Source organism: Maylandia zebra, linkage group LG11 (genome assembly GCF_041146795.1).
Source record: "Maylandia zebra isolate NMK-2024a linkage group LG11, Mzebra_GT3a, whole genome shotgun sequence".
NCBI lineage: Eukaryota > Metazoa > Chordata > Actinopteri > Cichliformes > Cichlidae > Maylandia > Maylandia zebra.
In genome coordinates, this window is record NC_135177.1 from 4,499,451 (window position 1) to 4,515,629 (window position 16,179).

At 40.3% G+C, this 16,179-nt stretch overlaps 1 protein-coding gene across 1 annotated transcript; it reads right to left on the bottom strand.

The window, feature by feature from the left end:
- Window positions 1-2,631: 2,631 nt before the first annotated feature.
- LOC143420923 (uncharacterized) lies at window positions 2,632-6,896 on the bottom strand. Its single transcript, XM_076889572.1, has 6 exons — window positions 6,693-6,896; window positions 5,848-6,011; window positions 4,810-4,987; window positions 4,485-4,693; window positions 3,728-3,938; window positions 2,632-2,816 (listed from the first exon to the last, which is right to left on the bottom strand). The coding sequence occupies exons 1-6, from the start codon at window positions 6,805-6,807 to the stop codon at window positions 2,698-2,700; spliced, it is 996 nt and encodes a 331-aa protein (XP_076745687.1). The 5' UTR covers window positions 6,808-6,896; the 3' UTR covers window positions 2,632-2,697.
- Between the last annotated feature and the right edge of the window lie 9,283 nt (window positions 6,897-16,179).

Sequence of the window (16,179 nt, forward strand, 5' to 3'; positions counted from 1 at the left end):
GGGTGTGTTCCAACTACAGGGGGATCACACTCTATTCTGGAAAGGAGAGTTCGTCCAATAGTCGAACCTCAGATACAGGAGGAACAATGCGGTTTTCGTCCTGGTCGCGGAACACTGGACCAACGCTTTATCCTCTCAAGGATACTTGACGGTGCATGGGAGTTTGCCCAACCACTCTACATGCGTTTTGTGGAAGGCATTTGACCGTGTACTCGGGGTGTCCTGTGGGAGGTGCTACGGGAGTATGGGGTGTCTGGCCCATTGCTACAGGCCATTCGATCCCTATACAACCGTTGCAAGAGCTTGGTTAGCATTGCCGGAAATCGTTCCCGGTGGGTGACGGGCTCCACTATGGCTGCTGTTTGTCACCGATTCTGTTCATAATTTTTATGGACAGGATTTCTAGGTGCAGCCCAGTGGCGGAGGGCTTTCACTTCGGTGGCCTCAGAATCTCATCTCTACTCTTTGCGGATGATGTGGTTCTGTTGGCTTCATTGGGTGAGGGCCTCCAGCTCACACTGGAACAGTTCGCAGCCAAGTGTGAAGCAGTGGGAATGAGGATCAGCACCTCCAAATCTGAGGCCATGGTTCTCAGCCAGAAAAGGGTGGACTGCTCAGTCCGGGTTGGGGATGAGTTCCTGCCCCAAGTGGAGGAATTCAAGTATCTCGGGGTCTTGTTCGCGAGTGATGGGAGAAGGGAGCCGGAGATCAACAGACAGATTGGTTCGGGCATCTGACAAGGATGCCTCCTGGGTGTCTCCTGGGTGAGGTGTTCCAGGCATGTCCCACCTGGAGGAGGCCCCGGGGCAGACCCAGGACACGCTGGAGAGATTATATCTCTCAGCTGGCCTGGGAATGCCTTGGTGTTCCCCCGGATAAGCTAGAGGAGGTGGCTGGGGAGAGGGAGGTCTGGGCTTCTCTGCTTAGGCTGCTGCCCCTGCGACCCGGCCCCGGATAAAGCGGAAGAAGATGGATGGATGGACTGATGAAAGCAAAAAAACTCAACCTAAAGATTTTTTTTCTTGCAAGAGGATTACCTGTCTCAAGGACCCATATGGAGGTGGAAATTAACCAAAAATGTGTCACTTACAATATTATGTAATTATTTAATTATTAATCTAATTATTAATATGCATTCATTCTCTTCTGCTTGTCTTTAAAGGGTTGGTTGGGTGGTTGGGGGGGTTGCACTTAGGAGTAGGAGCTTGGAAGAATCTTAACATGTCTCCTTGTCACCAGGCCTGAGTGAGGTTTATTTAAGATCTCAGATTTACAACTACATTTCCACCTTGTGGTGAAGAGAGAGCGGAGTGTAAAAGCAAAGGTCTCAATTTACCAGTTGATCTACGCCACTACCCTCACCCATGGTCACAAGCTGTGGGTAGTGACCGAAAGAACGAGATCACGGATACAAGCAGCAGAAATGAGAGCTGCTGCTCCTCCACATTGAAAGGAGCCAGTTGAGGTGGTTCGGGCATCTGACAAGGATGCCTCCTGGGTGCGGTGTTCCGGGCAGGTCCCACTGGGAGGAGGCCTCGGGGCAGACCCAGGAAACACTGGAGAGTTTATGTCTCTCGGCTGGCCTGGGAACACCAAGGTGTTCTCCCGGACAAGCTGGAGGAGGTGGCTGGGGAGAGGTAGGTCTGCCCATACGGAAAAGAAATATAAAAAAACGTATAAAACCCATATGTTAAAGAAATATAAAAAACTTGGAAAAGATTTGCATCAGCTTTAGTTTGCTCCATATATAGTGAATCATATAAGGCTTGTATGATTTACTCCTGAAAGTGGCCACTTTCGGGTTACTTTCATACATGATAATAAAGTGGATCACATAAGGATCATGTTAAAACTAAGTATGAGTTATATAAGGAAAGTACATGTCAAAGTATGTATTCCATAGATGTTCCATATAATATTTGCATAGTTTTTAGTACATAATTGTCATAAAGACATATGCTTTACATATATGAACAAAATCTGTTAGATAATTTTTTTTTATATGTAAAGTAAATGTAGTTTGCAGGGCAATAATCTCTTTTTTTTAAATGCTTTTTATACATATATTCTAAGAATATGTTAGATTACATATGTTTTCACTTTATGTTCCGGCAAAACATTTTTATGGTAAACTATTCTTTTTTTTACATTTTTCTTCTAAGAATTCTTAAATCTCATCTCATAAAAAACCTATAAACTTAATTATTAATTTTATACAAATTAACATTACTAGAAAAAAAAAAATCTATCACATATGAAAAAGACAACAGTATCATTTGCCCCTGCTTGACCAACATCAGTTAAAAACTAGCAATGCAAAGACAAACTCGTAAGCCAACATAACTTTCTTTGACAGGTCGGCAGTCAATGTATTGTAATACTGAAGAAAACAAAAACAAAAAACATGAATACTGGGCAATCTTTAAATTCAATTAACTTTTATTATTCTGATATAACAGTCACATACTAATATTTCACAGAAATATTTAACCTAATCTAAGCTCTATTGTTTAAAGAGCATGCTAAGCTGCATACCTTTTGCTGCAAATTTGTGGAACTTTTACTTGCTAACATGAGTAAAACTTTGGAGGGCAAAAAACCTGCCCACTTAAAAAACAAAACAAACAATCTATCTTTAATAGATAAAACATGAATTGGCATTATAATAACATGCCAAATGAGACATCGAAAGTCAAGTTATGGGGATGCTGTGACAGAGACATTTTTATTTCTGGCCCGGAGTTCTGTGATCTTGGCATTGATTGTAGTACCAATGCTGGAAGGATGGGTCCCAGGCCACTTCTCAAGGGTTGCACCTATATATGTACAAAAATGCAGGGGGGGGGGTGATGACAAGAACAGAATTAGTAGTGTAAAAGAACCCAATGATCTTAAACAATAGTGCAATGATCCTGCATTAATCAGTCTTAATATCTAATGGTGCCAGCTTTGAAATTTGCAGACGATGCATGGAGCGGTTCACTACATTGACTACATTTACATACAGCCAATATTCAGGTTATGGTCGAGTTAGGCTCACTATTCAGGGTTCTGAAACATTCGGAATAACTCATTCACATGCATGAGATGAGAGAGTCACAGAGAGCCAGACGGCACATACACAAAGTTCCTCTACTCAAAAGACCAGGATTCCGCGGGAATAGAACATGTGCAAAACACAAATCCATTTTCATTCTGATGGCGATATGCCGATAGAGGTTTTACATGACCCTTTTCTCACAAAAATATTTGGTAACTCCAAGATTTATATTTGGATTTTTGCCGGTATTTTAAAGCCATGTGTGACCGGGTTATTGCTAACATTCCAGTTTTGAATGGGTTATCGGCTGCATGTAAACGCAGTCACTGAAATACATCAAATGCAAGAACATCCAGAATGTAAAATACTTATCTACCATCATTTGTTACTTTGTAGTTGGACAAACAAAATGCACCATAAAGGAAATGAAAGGCCTACAGAGAAATCTAAGGCCTACAATAGTATGTCATGAAAAGACCATTCATTCATCTGGATATAACTCAAAAAAGATCAACTAGAATCCTCTATTTGGTGGAGGCCTTTCTTCATCAACAATAATATATGCATAAATGTTAAGAAGATATTCTTCATATGTGTGGCCCTTGTTTTTCATTGGTCCTTTGTTATCTTTAAATGCCAGAAGTGTGGACAACTGCGAAAACATGCCATAAAAAGCTAAAAACTTACTGTAGATGGCATCCAATTTATTTTTGTTGAGCGGTAAACGTGCATGTCCTCTGCCTCGTTTTCCCCCTCGAAGATTGCTCACTAGCAATATTTCCACAGGGAAGACTGCTGTGAGCAGATGCCTCACAAAGGTTGTAGATGAATTTGCATTAGTAGCATAGGCCCAGGCCAGTTTCTCTACCATGACTCCAGTCCCAGGATAAATCTCCACCTGTTCCAACAAAAAGACATTTTGATCAATATAAGAGACGTAAAGAACAACTACATACCTTTCCAGACTTAAAACTCTGTTTCTCGTCTAGTTTTAAAGTCAGTGACATTTATGTATATTCCCGGAGCCGTCGTTCACCTGCAATGTCCGGATGCTAAGCTACTGGATTGCAAAACTTTTTTCTGCATCACTTGTTACTCGCACAGGCATTCCCATGCAAAAGTGAAGCTTTTGTAGAAAAATTGTAGTTTGCCTCTGCTCCACCAGGGGCTGGCTCTAAAACAGAGTCAATCCCCATAGACTCCTTTGTTAAGAAGGGAAACTTCACAGCAGAAACACAGTCAATGAATTTAACACTTGAATTAGATCCATCATACTAATAAGTAGAGTACCAATTTAAAAGTTTTGACATATTTTCCCATTAAATCTAATAGGAAAGTCCGTCAAAACTTTTATTGGTATTGTGTTCAAGGTTGGATCAACTGTAAGTAGAAAGACAGATCCAATTTATGCACTTCATCTATTTATTCTTTAAAATTCCATTACCTTTGATGACTGGGATTCCTTTGTTGATAGAATGACAGATGCTGGTGTTGAGAAGGATGAAGTAGATTTGGGAGGGGGCAGCAGCGAACCATCTGATGATGAACCGGGCGTGGACTGCGGAGAAATCTGGGGAAGCTCAAAACTGGATCTCTTAAGAGGTTCAGCCAAATTAATCACCTTTTTCATCGTCTTCATGAGTTCTGGCACATCTATATATAGTAAATGAATAAAAAAATGATTACCAGAATGGTTTATACATAGGCTAGAGTGACTTTTTCAAATATATTGGCTGTTTAATTGTTAAATTAGTGATAGGAAGTGATACCTTGGACAAGCAACTCCTTCAGTTTATCATTCTCTTGTTTCAGGTCTTGGATCTTCCGCTTTAGACCAATTACTGTCTTTTTTGGACTTTTTTCACCATAAGCGACTGAAGGTGGTGAATGACTGTACATTGCAAGGAATTCCTGTGCAGGGTCTTTCTTTGAAGGAGCCTTTGACTTCTGGACATGAAAAAAGATAGCGAGAAAGAAGAGGAATTTACATAAAATAGTCAAAGCTGCCATAAAAGTTATGAATCTAAAGTGTAAAGACAACAGATTCAATAGCTGTGCCACAAAGTGTAGGGTGCATACTTCAAAGAGCTGATTTCTTAGCCACATACAGTACCAGTCAAAAGTTTGTACAATTTTACAATTAAATATAATGGGAAAGTGTGTCCAAACTTTTAACTGGTACTGCACATCACAGAACTGTAACTAGGCCTGTTCCAAAGATTGGGCTCATTTGAATACAGTTAAAAAAAAAAGTTTACCATAATTCAATTTAGGTGGCTACAGTGATTTTTTCCTTTAACAAATCCTGACAATCATTGTATACAAATGACCTTTGTGTGCAGTAGAATAGGGGGACCACTGGTGGAGTTCCTTTTCTTAAATGTAAATACGTTTCAGTTTTAAAATTATATCTGATCTGAAAAAGGTAAAAATCAGTAAAATATATATTTTTTTTTAGGGAAAGAGAAGTACTACAGTCATTGCTTGGTGACAGAAATGGTGTGTAACATAATAGAAAGATGGTGAGGATGTTCAGACATAACCAGGAAATGCTACTTGCAGGCTACACTGTCCCGTTTCATAAGGCTGTAGCCTGCATAGACTCCATCCAATGGTAGATGTACAATACAATAGTGTCAACTTTTTAAAGGAGCCATCACCTAAAATGTTTCATTTTCCACATGAAAACATGTATATAATGGTTTCCTAATGACTGACACTAGCCTAGAAGCCAATATTTAAAGATGGAGTGTTTAGATAACATGTAAAACACGGATACTACAAAATGGTTCCAAGTGAAATGTCACCTTGAGTTGCAATGGCTGCGACAGAATCAGAGTCTCATTTGGATCGGAGTCATCAGAATCATCCTGATAGTTTTCAGGATGGACAGATACCCTCTTGGTCAGGTCCTCTGGTTCATTTTCCTTCAGCAGTGCATTAATTTTCCGAGCTGCCTCAAAACGAGTAGCTAGAGCACAAAGGAGGAAACAAAAAGACATTACAACAATCCCCTCATTACTCCACAGGTGTTTTTTTTTAAATCACCAGACTATGTCCTGTTTTCAGGTAATTGCAGTAATGAATGTTATTTTTTACTCCTGACTAAAAACACAACTGAACACTGGAATGGTTCTTCGACCTGTGTGAAAGAGAGAGCTAACAAAGAAAAGAGAACATTTGTATATGGGATAGAGAAAGAGAAGAAGAAGACAGCAGTAACAGTGTCTAGTTTTGTGTTGAGTTGTGATTCACATAGTGCATTTAGCAAAAAAACAAACAATTCCTATTTCACAGAATTTCCATACATGTGAAACATAAAATATACAACTATTCAACATCTAAAAGCAACCATCTCATTAGTCAGGGGTTAGGGTTAAAAGGAGTAGGAGCCACATTTAGGAGATTTACTGTGTTAATATGTAAACTTTTACTTAGAGCAGAGTAAAGACGAGTGATAAAATACAAAACTGTTGCGACTTTATGTAATGTATACTTAATGTATATTAAGTAAACATGTAGTACAGTCTTCAGCTCCCTGGAAAAACGAAGTAAGCACATGACTTTAAAGAGTGAATTCAGTTTTTCTTTAGAGAACTACTTTCAAGTAGAGAAGGACATTCTACATTTCAAATCATTAACAATTACTTACCAGAGACAAAAACAACAGTGCCCCTGTAATGTGGCCACCCTCCTCGCTGTTTCTTCCCATGGCGCCATTCAATAACTGCCGAGTAAGTGGAAATGGGATTCCCATGCTGGTCCATCTTGGAGTCATCATACCCCCGTATGTTAACAGTTTTTACTTCACTAAGCTTTCCATAGTCCTCCCCTTCACTCCACTGCACCACTGCAAACTTCCTCTCCTCGTGTTCTGTAGTAAATGAAGGGGGGAGGAAAAAAAGAATTGCTTTTTCCTAGCGAGAATGCTACAGGCTATATGCTAATAAAGGCTTTTTCTTATCAAAAAATATTCTATTTGACATGGTTTCTATAGGCATACTTTTACCGTTTGAACCATTTTAATGACACCAAGTGCTATGTCGCATGCATAATTCTCTGAAGAGAGCATTTCCACGTTGGTCACTTGTTTCTATGTGACCCGTAAAACATCAAACCACTTTTAGCAAGCTATTAGCTTAAGCTAAGTCATTCAAATTCGAAAACATTTAGGCGACTTACCTCTGATATTAGTTTTATTCGTCTCCGTAGTCTCCATCTTTGCAAGACACACTTTATTAGACCGATTTCCCGCTTGTTGTTAAATTACGTAAGGAAGCCATTACCTGATGAGGACCGTGTGAGGTCTCGCGGTGAAAGCTGGCCACCTGTACGCTGCAGCATGGCCCGCCCTACTTTGCCTTTGATTGGTGTATCCTCATATTTGACCGTACACTTAACCAATCATGGCACTCACAGCTGAAAACAAATTTTTGAGTTCATGCTCTACGTCAGTATTTTCTCTATTTGGCGGTAGAATATGTTTTTCACAGATTATAGACTATACTGACATTCCAACTGAGTTTTGTAACTTAAGAGCCAGTGATGCCGAAAAGATCTGACACAAGTGAAATAGACTGGATGCGGAAAAACGTTCCTTCACGTACTTTGACCAGATGGAAAAAACGGTATGTGCACCTTTGCCAATAAGTTAATACAGTTGTCAGTTTCTGTCATTGTTATGAAAGCTACAAGAATTTATTAATTTTTTTAGAAAAATCGACAGAGCTTTGACTGACATCGGACAGCACAACACACAACAACAAGTAAGTGAATGTATATCGTTAATGTCTTATCAGCTACCATAGTAGCACTTGATACAAAGTGTTTGGGTTTTAATACTTTGGTTAAGTGGAACATTCCAGTTCTAATTTGACACCCATAACTTGGCTTATATTTTTGTGTTGTGTGTACTAAGTAGGTTAACAAACTAATAATTCCATACACTTACATAGATATTTATTTTCAATGATAAGTTATGCAACATAATTTATTGTGTTTGCCAAATGACTGATAAATTCTGTTTAGGTTAGTTATGATAAGAAAATGCAAAGTATTTGAGAATCTAGACTATATTCATAATGTTTCTGCATTGAAAGTAATCTGAAGTGCTACTTAAGTAATTGTGAGATGATAAATATAATTAAAAAAAATGTAGTTTTTTACTTAGAAGACAACCTCTTTCATTGTGTTTATTTAAAGGTCAATAAAAACATTAAGAATAATAACAATCACAATAATAACAACATGGAAATTTCATCCCGACTGTTTTCAGCGGAGCTGTGAAAAATGTATCTTAAACAAGTTGTTCATTTGTATCATTTCAAGGACAATGGTGAAGATGACAGCCAGAGAGAAGGAACTTTCACAGTTCCAATGGTAAATAAAAATACATTATTATAGTCTCTCTCTCCCTCTCTTTCTCTCTCTCTTTCTCTCTCCTTTTAAAAGCAACATACAGAAAAAAGGCCACAATAAAGCATTACTTTCATTCTTATGTCTCTTCTACGCTACTCCATCACATTGTAAAAGTGAAAAGTACAGCTCACCATTAAGCTGTTTAAATATGTCAGTGACAGACTCACTACTTGTTCTGGAATATATCATTCGGATATTTAATTCATATATATATTCAATACTTGGGTTGTATTCCTCACAGGAAAGTGAAGATGCTGCCCAAAGAGATGAGCAGATACCAGAACCACAAACGGTTTCACTGGTAAGAAACAAATGCAAGATGTGCTCCACTTCCAGTGACAGACTCACTACTTGTTCTGGAATATATCATTCGGATATTTAATTCATATATATATTCAATACTTGGGTTGTATTCCTCACAGGAAAGTGAAGATGCTGCCCAAAGAGATGAGCAGATACCAGAACCACAAACGGTTTCACTGGTAAGAAACAAATGCAAGATGTGCTCCACTTCCAGTGACAGACTCACTACTTGTTCTGGAATATATCATTCGGATATTTAATTCATATATATATTCAATACTTGGGTTGTATTCCTCACAGGAAAGTGAAGATGCTGCCCAAAGAGATGAGCAGATACCAGAACCACAAACGGTTTCACTGGTAAGAAACAAATGCAAGATGTGTTCCCTTTCTATGGCTCTCTTTTCTTTAAAGAGTAGTTAATTTGAATACTTCTCAGGGAAACAATGAAGATGCCACCCAAAGACAGGAGGAAAGAATAGAAATGGTCACAATGGTGCAGGTAAGACTTGCGGTTAATTGCATTTTTAACTATGACAAACGTCGCTATGACTGCTGTTTATGTTGTAAATGCAGTTTTGCAAAAAAAAAAAAACAAGGCTACATATGAAAATAAGTGAAACCTGCTCAAATATAACACAATTCTTTTTCAACCATTCAGGAGAACGCCCCTGAAGCAGGAGTTGATGTGAACTGCTCCAGTGGACTAACAGAAATTCAAAGCATCATGTCAATCCTCTCCTTTGCTTTGAGACACAACACTACAGGTGTATTAATGGAGGACTTGCTGAAACTGCTCAAGTTACATTCTGCTGGGACTACTGTAGTTCCATCAAGCAGGTATTTTCTGGAGAAACCCTTCGCTGATATTACAAAACAGTTTAAACGACATCATTACTGTAGAGTTTGTACTAAGTACATTGGGTCTTCACAATCTTTGGAGGAAACACTTAAGTGTGTCATGTTCTTCATTCACAACAGTGAAAGCCAGTTTAGAGGAAGGTAACTTTTTTATTAGTATACCATTAAAAGATCAGCTAAAAGACATTCTTGAGAACCACAATGTGCATGATCTATGTTTCAGAGGTGATCCCAGTGGTAGCCGTGTAATAAAGGACATATGTGATGGCAGCTTGTATCAGACCTTAAAGTCTACCAGTAAAGATGATTTTCTGTCCCTCACTTTTAATTGTGATGGTGTACCAGTTTTTCAGTCTTCCAAATTTAGTATTTGGCCAATATTGTGTTGCATTAATGAGATACCACCGGAGAGTAGAGACAAACATGTACTTCTATGTGCTTTATGGTTTGGATCCAAAAAGCCAGACATGTCCTGCTTCTTTAAACCATTTGTCGAGGAGTGTACAAATCTTTCTCAAGTTGGTTTTGAGTGGCAAGATCCTAACAATCAGGCACGGAGACACATGAAAGTACACACATTGTGCTGTGTGTGTGATGCTGTAGCAAGACCATTGTTACAAAATTTCAAGCAATTTAATGGTGAATATGGCTGTGGAGTTTGCCTTCATCCTGGGATGCAAACAAGGAAAGGGAATGGAAAAACAAGGGTTTACGCATGTCCTGATGAAAAGCCAAGTGACAGAAATCATAAAACCACAGTAGAAATAGGACAAATAGTTGAAAGACAAGGGAAGACTATTTTGGGGATAAAGGGCTCATCTCCTCTTGCAGATTTGCCATTGTTTGATCTTATCAATGGAATGGTCCCTGACTACATGCACTGTGTACTGCTTGGTGTGTGCAGATACATGGCATCTTTATGGATGGATTCTAAAAACACTTCTGAGCCATGGTACATAGGTGTACAAATAGCAAGCATAGACAAACACCTCTTGTCTATTAAACCTCCAGGTATCGTCGCTCGAGTTCCAAGATCTTTAATTGAACGCAAATTCTGGAAAGCTCATGAGTGGCAGCATTGGCTTTTGTACTATAGCTTGCCAGTTCTGAAAGGCATACTTCCACAGAAGTATCACTGTCATTGGGCATTACTGGTAGAAGGGATAAGCATTCTCTTGGGGTCCGAATTAAATACTGAACTGATAAGCCACGCACACGACGCATTAGTGTACTTTGTTGGAGGTGTACAATCTCTGTATGGAAAACAGCACATGACATTCAATGTTCATTCATTGTTGCATTTGAGTAAAAGTGTTGTGCAATGGGGTCCTTTATGGGCTCACTCAGCCTTTATGTTTGAAAGTTTCAATGGGTACCTCTTGAAACAAATAAAAAGTAGTCAAGCTGTACCACAACAAATATGCAACCGAGTGGCAGAGCCCCGTGCCTTTCCTCGTTTAGCTAAGCAGTTCTTAACAAATGCAGCTGCAGAAGTTAAACAGTTCTGCAATGAAATGAGACAAGGAACCCAGCATGTCAAGAAGCATGTAAAGTTTACTCAGGTGACTGCCCTTGGTTCACCAAATGTAAGACAAATATCTCTGAGAGATCAAGCTGCTCTCCACCCAGTTAGAGAGGTTCCCACAAACTCTGTGGTGAGTTACTACAAGAGAATTTCTGTGAATGGAGACATTGTTCACGGTTACACGTACAGCAAAACAAAACAAAGAAACAATTATGTGGTGCTTTTAAAAAATGGAAGTATTTTTGCAGTCTCACACTTTGTTGAAATGGATAGTCATTGTTTATATGCTATAGGAAAATATGGTAATTGCACAGTGCAAAAGTTAGCCAGAGGTTCTCTTATCAGAACTCAGCTGAGCTATATGTCAACTGTTCACTTTCCCACAGGCTTTTACAAAGCCATAAATGCTACTCAGATAGTTAGGCCATGTATGTACATACAGTGTCCAGACTCTACCTCAATTGTATGTCAGCTACTGAATACGTACTATTGTAAATAATTTAATCTTAAATCTTATTGTAAATGATTCAATCCAAATGTGAAGGTGGAGCTACTGATTATGGTGTTGATTATGGGAGAGATTCAAAGGCTTTCAATTGTGTCAAATGTCATTCTAATTAAGAGTGAAATGTGCAGCTAACAAGGTCTAAAGCCATAGCGGTTCATAAAGGTGGCGCATTCACGCTGTCATTTCTGAACATATTTCTTATTGAAATATGGGTTTCTGACTTGGGGGAAAAAAATAATTCTGTCAAAACATTTTGCAATGCATGTTCACAACATTTATGTATTTCAATGTAATTCCATTAAGCTAGTGGTGTGGTGTTTAAATGGTCCTTAAAGCACTGTCATAATGAATCTGGGTCATGTAAAAAGACAGAAATATATTATATATAAAATGTATTTTATCTACATCTTTGTGTAATCTGCTGATTCTGTGCAAAATTAAAAATATTTCTACAATATGAATATTGTCTAATATCTTTTCCATCTATATAGAATACATTTGAGATGTATTTTGAATATTTACTGTGTTGATTTAATCATTTGTCAAACTTATTGTAAAAGTTTGTTCTTTAAATGTCAATGCAATAATGGGAAAAAACATTATTTGAAAGTCAGGAATAGGATGCCTAGTTTTGCAAAAATGCTAAACAAAGAAATAAATAAACTTTACACAAATGAATGAAAAGCATTTTTATCAATCCCAGAGGGAAATTCTAATGTGGGGTTTTATTTAATCACATGTTCAAAGCAAACTTCTCGTAAATTTGTGGCTTTCCCCCACATCTTTTTGTCATTCAATGTTAATTGTTAGTTGTTTCCTGTTTGTGATAACACAAGTAAATCTTTTGTTCTCTATGAAAAACTTACAATAGTTTAGTTTCACTCATGATTGTCTAACTCATAAAAGTATGATATTACATTTTTCTTCTTAGGATAATATATGTCGGGTTAATGTCATATATTTTTTAAAGAAGTATCCAAAACATGCAAGTTTCATTTATATAATTTTTTAAGGGATCTTATATGTATTTTCACTCTTGTATATTTTTCATACAAGTGTCACACAAGACAGATAAAAACCTTACAAAATTTATATACATCTTTTCCATATGGGTGGGCTTCTCTGCTTAGGCTGCTGCCCCCCAACACCCGGACCCAGATAAGCAGAAGAAAATGGATGGATAGATGGATTTCCACCTAATCAAGATAATAGCACTGTCTCTGGAGCATGAAGATGATGTAAGTAAGTAAACGTTATTTTTACTGCACAGGTCACAAACCACAATATGCTTTTAAAAAGAAACAGGCAATAAAAAAATGTATAAGATCTAAACAGCATACATATAACATCATGCAGCCTAAAACTGGTTAAAGGTCAATCTGAATAAGTGAGTGTTCTTAAAGTGTTTATTCTTTTTTTTTTTTTTTTTTTTTTTTTTTTTCTAAATGACATCAGAAACAGCAGTATGCGACATTACGTGATGGCAGAGCTTCAGTTCATCCTTTGTCATTTTTTTTTTTTTTTTTTTTTTTTTTTTTTTTTTTAATAAATAGGACAGGGGGAATGAATGAGAGAGAGAGGGGGAGAGAAAGAAAGAAAACCAAAGGGGAGAAGAGACGGTGAGAAGGGGGGGGAAGAGAGACAAAAAAAAAAAAAAAAAAAAAAAAAAACTCCTGGGTCACCTGTATGGAGAAAAAAAACAAACAAACAAACAAACAAAAACAAACAGAGGAGACAGCAAACAACAAAGAGCAACATAATAATAGAGAAAACAAAGCACCATACCATCACAATAAACTAGCTAGTCATAGATATCAGTATTTACTAAGTAATAAACGATATTGTGCAGCACGCAAGATAGACAGCGCACAGTGTGCTTTGAGGCAGCAGCCAAGAAAGCTTTAGTCCGCGTCTGTGAATACCCATGTGTGCATACCTGTGTGGATCAGCATGCTTGCATTCCAAAGGTTTCTCCATGTAATGATCTGCTAGGGAGTGTGGGGGGGCCACAGCCCCGTCCTCCAGGGTGTGAAGCGGGTATGGAGGAGATCAAAACTCCAGACATCCAGAGGCCCCCAGAACACAAGAGACCATGGAAGACCAACAGAGGGGCAGCCGCGCCACTGTCCCAGTAAGAGCTGAGGAGAGTCCCAGATGAGGGCTCGCCCAGCAGCCGCGGAGCAGAAGTCAGGGGGAGTTGCAGTGACGCGCCCGTGAGCTCCGCCGGCCCCCAGCTGCGCCTGAGTGACCGAGCCCTAGGCCGAGAGGCCGGGGGCACCCCACCTCCAAAGGGGCCCGAGCGAGCCCCAGGCCCCAGGCCCCGACAAGCGGCCGCCAAGGAGTGAGCCGGTGTGTACCCGGACGCCCACCCCCAGACACAAAGAACCACCAACACACCGACACCTGAGGGAGTCCGCCACCGGCAGGGGAAGTGGTGGTGGGTGGAGATAGGCCTCCAAACCTTGGAGGGCCTGAGGTGTCCCCAGAGAGGTGGCGTCTGATACCCAACCTGACATATAGACACAGACATACAGGCACACACAGACACAAACATCCATTCCCACCCTCATGCTCTCATATGCACTCACTCCACACTCAACCAACGTGGAGACAGACATAAAGAGACGCTGTACACACAATCACACTCCCCAAGAGTACTCTACAAACCGGGTCTAGGTACCCTTGCCCCTGGAGGGGGGAATTGCACCCAGACCCAGGTGGTGTTACCCTTTTCCCTGCGGTGGGGAGAGGCAGACCACCCCGACTCCGCAGCAGCAGGGAGGCCCCACACCCCAGACCGCAGTCGGACGGCCAACTCCTCCTACTAGCCCCCCCGCTCCAGCAGGCCGCAGAGAATGGGGGTGGGAGAAGACTCCAAACCTCCCTCCACCCGCTCATTGTAGTGTTGATGCATATGTGTTCTAAGGTGCAATTAAAACCCAGGAGGGCATGGAGCTACCTGCCAAGGAGCAGCAGGTAAGCGCATAGTCCCTCCTGCTAACCCTCAATGACTAAGTGTATTTAAAATTGAGAGGTGGGCAACGACGTCAGGGGTGAGGTATACACCCTGATGGTGATTTGGACTCCGTGATTGTGCCCACCCCCAAGATCCTATATGTATGTGTAATGAGAGTGTGAATAATGTGAATGTCTAAGTTGTGGGATAAAATTGAGGCAGAGGCAGCCAGAAGGGGACAGGGGGGGGTGTAGCCTCCTCTGCACCCTGGTGACATACCCCCACTCCAAGGCCCTGCATGTGTGGGTGGTTGTGGAGGAGCGGGAAGAGGGAGGCAGCTGGAGATGGGGAGGGAAGGAAGGGAGGGGCAGGTAACCCCTCCCTGGGGCCAGCTCCCCCGCTGACCCCAGTAGGCACTCCCACCCTCTGCGACCCGCCAGGGAAGGGGGGCCCAGGCCCATCAGACCGGGGCCCAGTGCAGCAGCGCCCCCCGGCTCCACAGAGCCCTGGACAGTCCACCCAACCCCACCACAGAGAAAACTGCACCCACCCCACCAACCACACATCTTCCAGACTACATAAGACGGTAAACGCCCAGGCTGAGATCTTCCTCCACCTCTCCTGTATCTCCCCCTCCTGCAGAGAGTTCCTGAGAGAAGAAAGCTCCTGCAAGATGTGACCATCCCCCCCACCAGTTGAAGAGCCCCCCAGGCGGCTCGATGCACCGGCGGCACCCTGCTCCAGGGCCGGGCCCCCATGCACCCACCCGCCCACAACCCCGGCAACACACCAACCAGGACCCGAGCCCCCGAGGCCCGGTGTTTATTCTTAAAAGAATAAACAGAATCAAGACGGCGCAAGGAATTTAACAATCGGGGGCCACAGCTCTAAGTTCGTAGGACTATTAACAGCCTTTGACTGGAAGATCTCAGACTGCAAGAAGAGGTGTAGGGTTCTAGAAGGTCGGAATAAAGGCTGTGTCTGTAATGAACCTCCTCTCAATATTCTCAACTCAAACCTAACTAAACCATTCTCAAACCATCCTTCAGTTATGTTTTCTAGCCACCTGAATTTAAGTCCAGCTTTCACTTTTTCTGATCTTTATCTGTTTTGGTTTCAACCAACAGCTAAATTTTAGCTGGTAGTTTGTCTATTAAAGAATGGGATTATTCAACAAAAAACAAGTGCTCGAACTGAGGGAAACAAAATATTATAGTCCATTTTCAGAAATTAGATTACATTTTTACATACCACACATTATCATTATTGGGATTAAGGATCATATTTGTTGTTTTTATTTTAAAAAAATATAAATAAATAGGATGATTTCTGTTCTTTCTTATTTATTTATTGCTCAGTCATTTTGTTTTTAATTTATATATTTTTATTTTTTTATTCATTGTTTAACCCATAACAGGATCAGTCTGAAGTTTTCTCCTTAAAATTAACCCTTGTGTGGTGTTCATATTTTTATTACTCAGCCAGTGTTCATGGGTCTGGTGGACCCGCTAGAGTTTTGGCTTTCCAAATTAACACTATCAAACAATTTTATGTTAAATTACTCAACA

What these genes read in the sequence shown, in the direction of transcription:
- LOC143420923 (XM_076889572.1), bottom strand. Translation starts at nt 6,807, where the DNA reads ATGGACCAGCATGGGAATCCCATTTCCACTTACTCGGCAGTTATTGAA. An exon ending in CACTGTTGTTTTTGTCTCTG is followed by an intron (nt 6,012 to 6,692) that starts GTAAGTAATTGT and finishes TTTGTGCTCTAG; the next exon opens with CTACTCGTTTTGAGGCAGCT. An exon ending in AGGAATCCCAGTCATCAAAG is followed by an intron (nt 3,939 to 4,484) that starts GTAATGGAATTT and finishes TTGTTGGAACAG; the next exon opens with GTGGAGATTTATCCTGGGAC.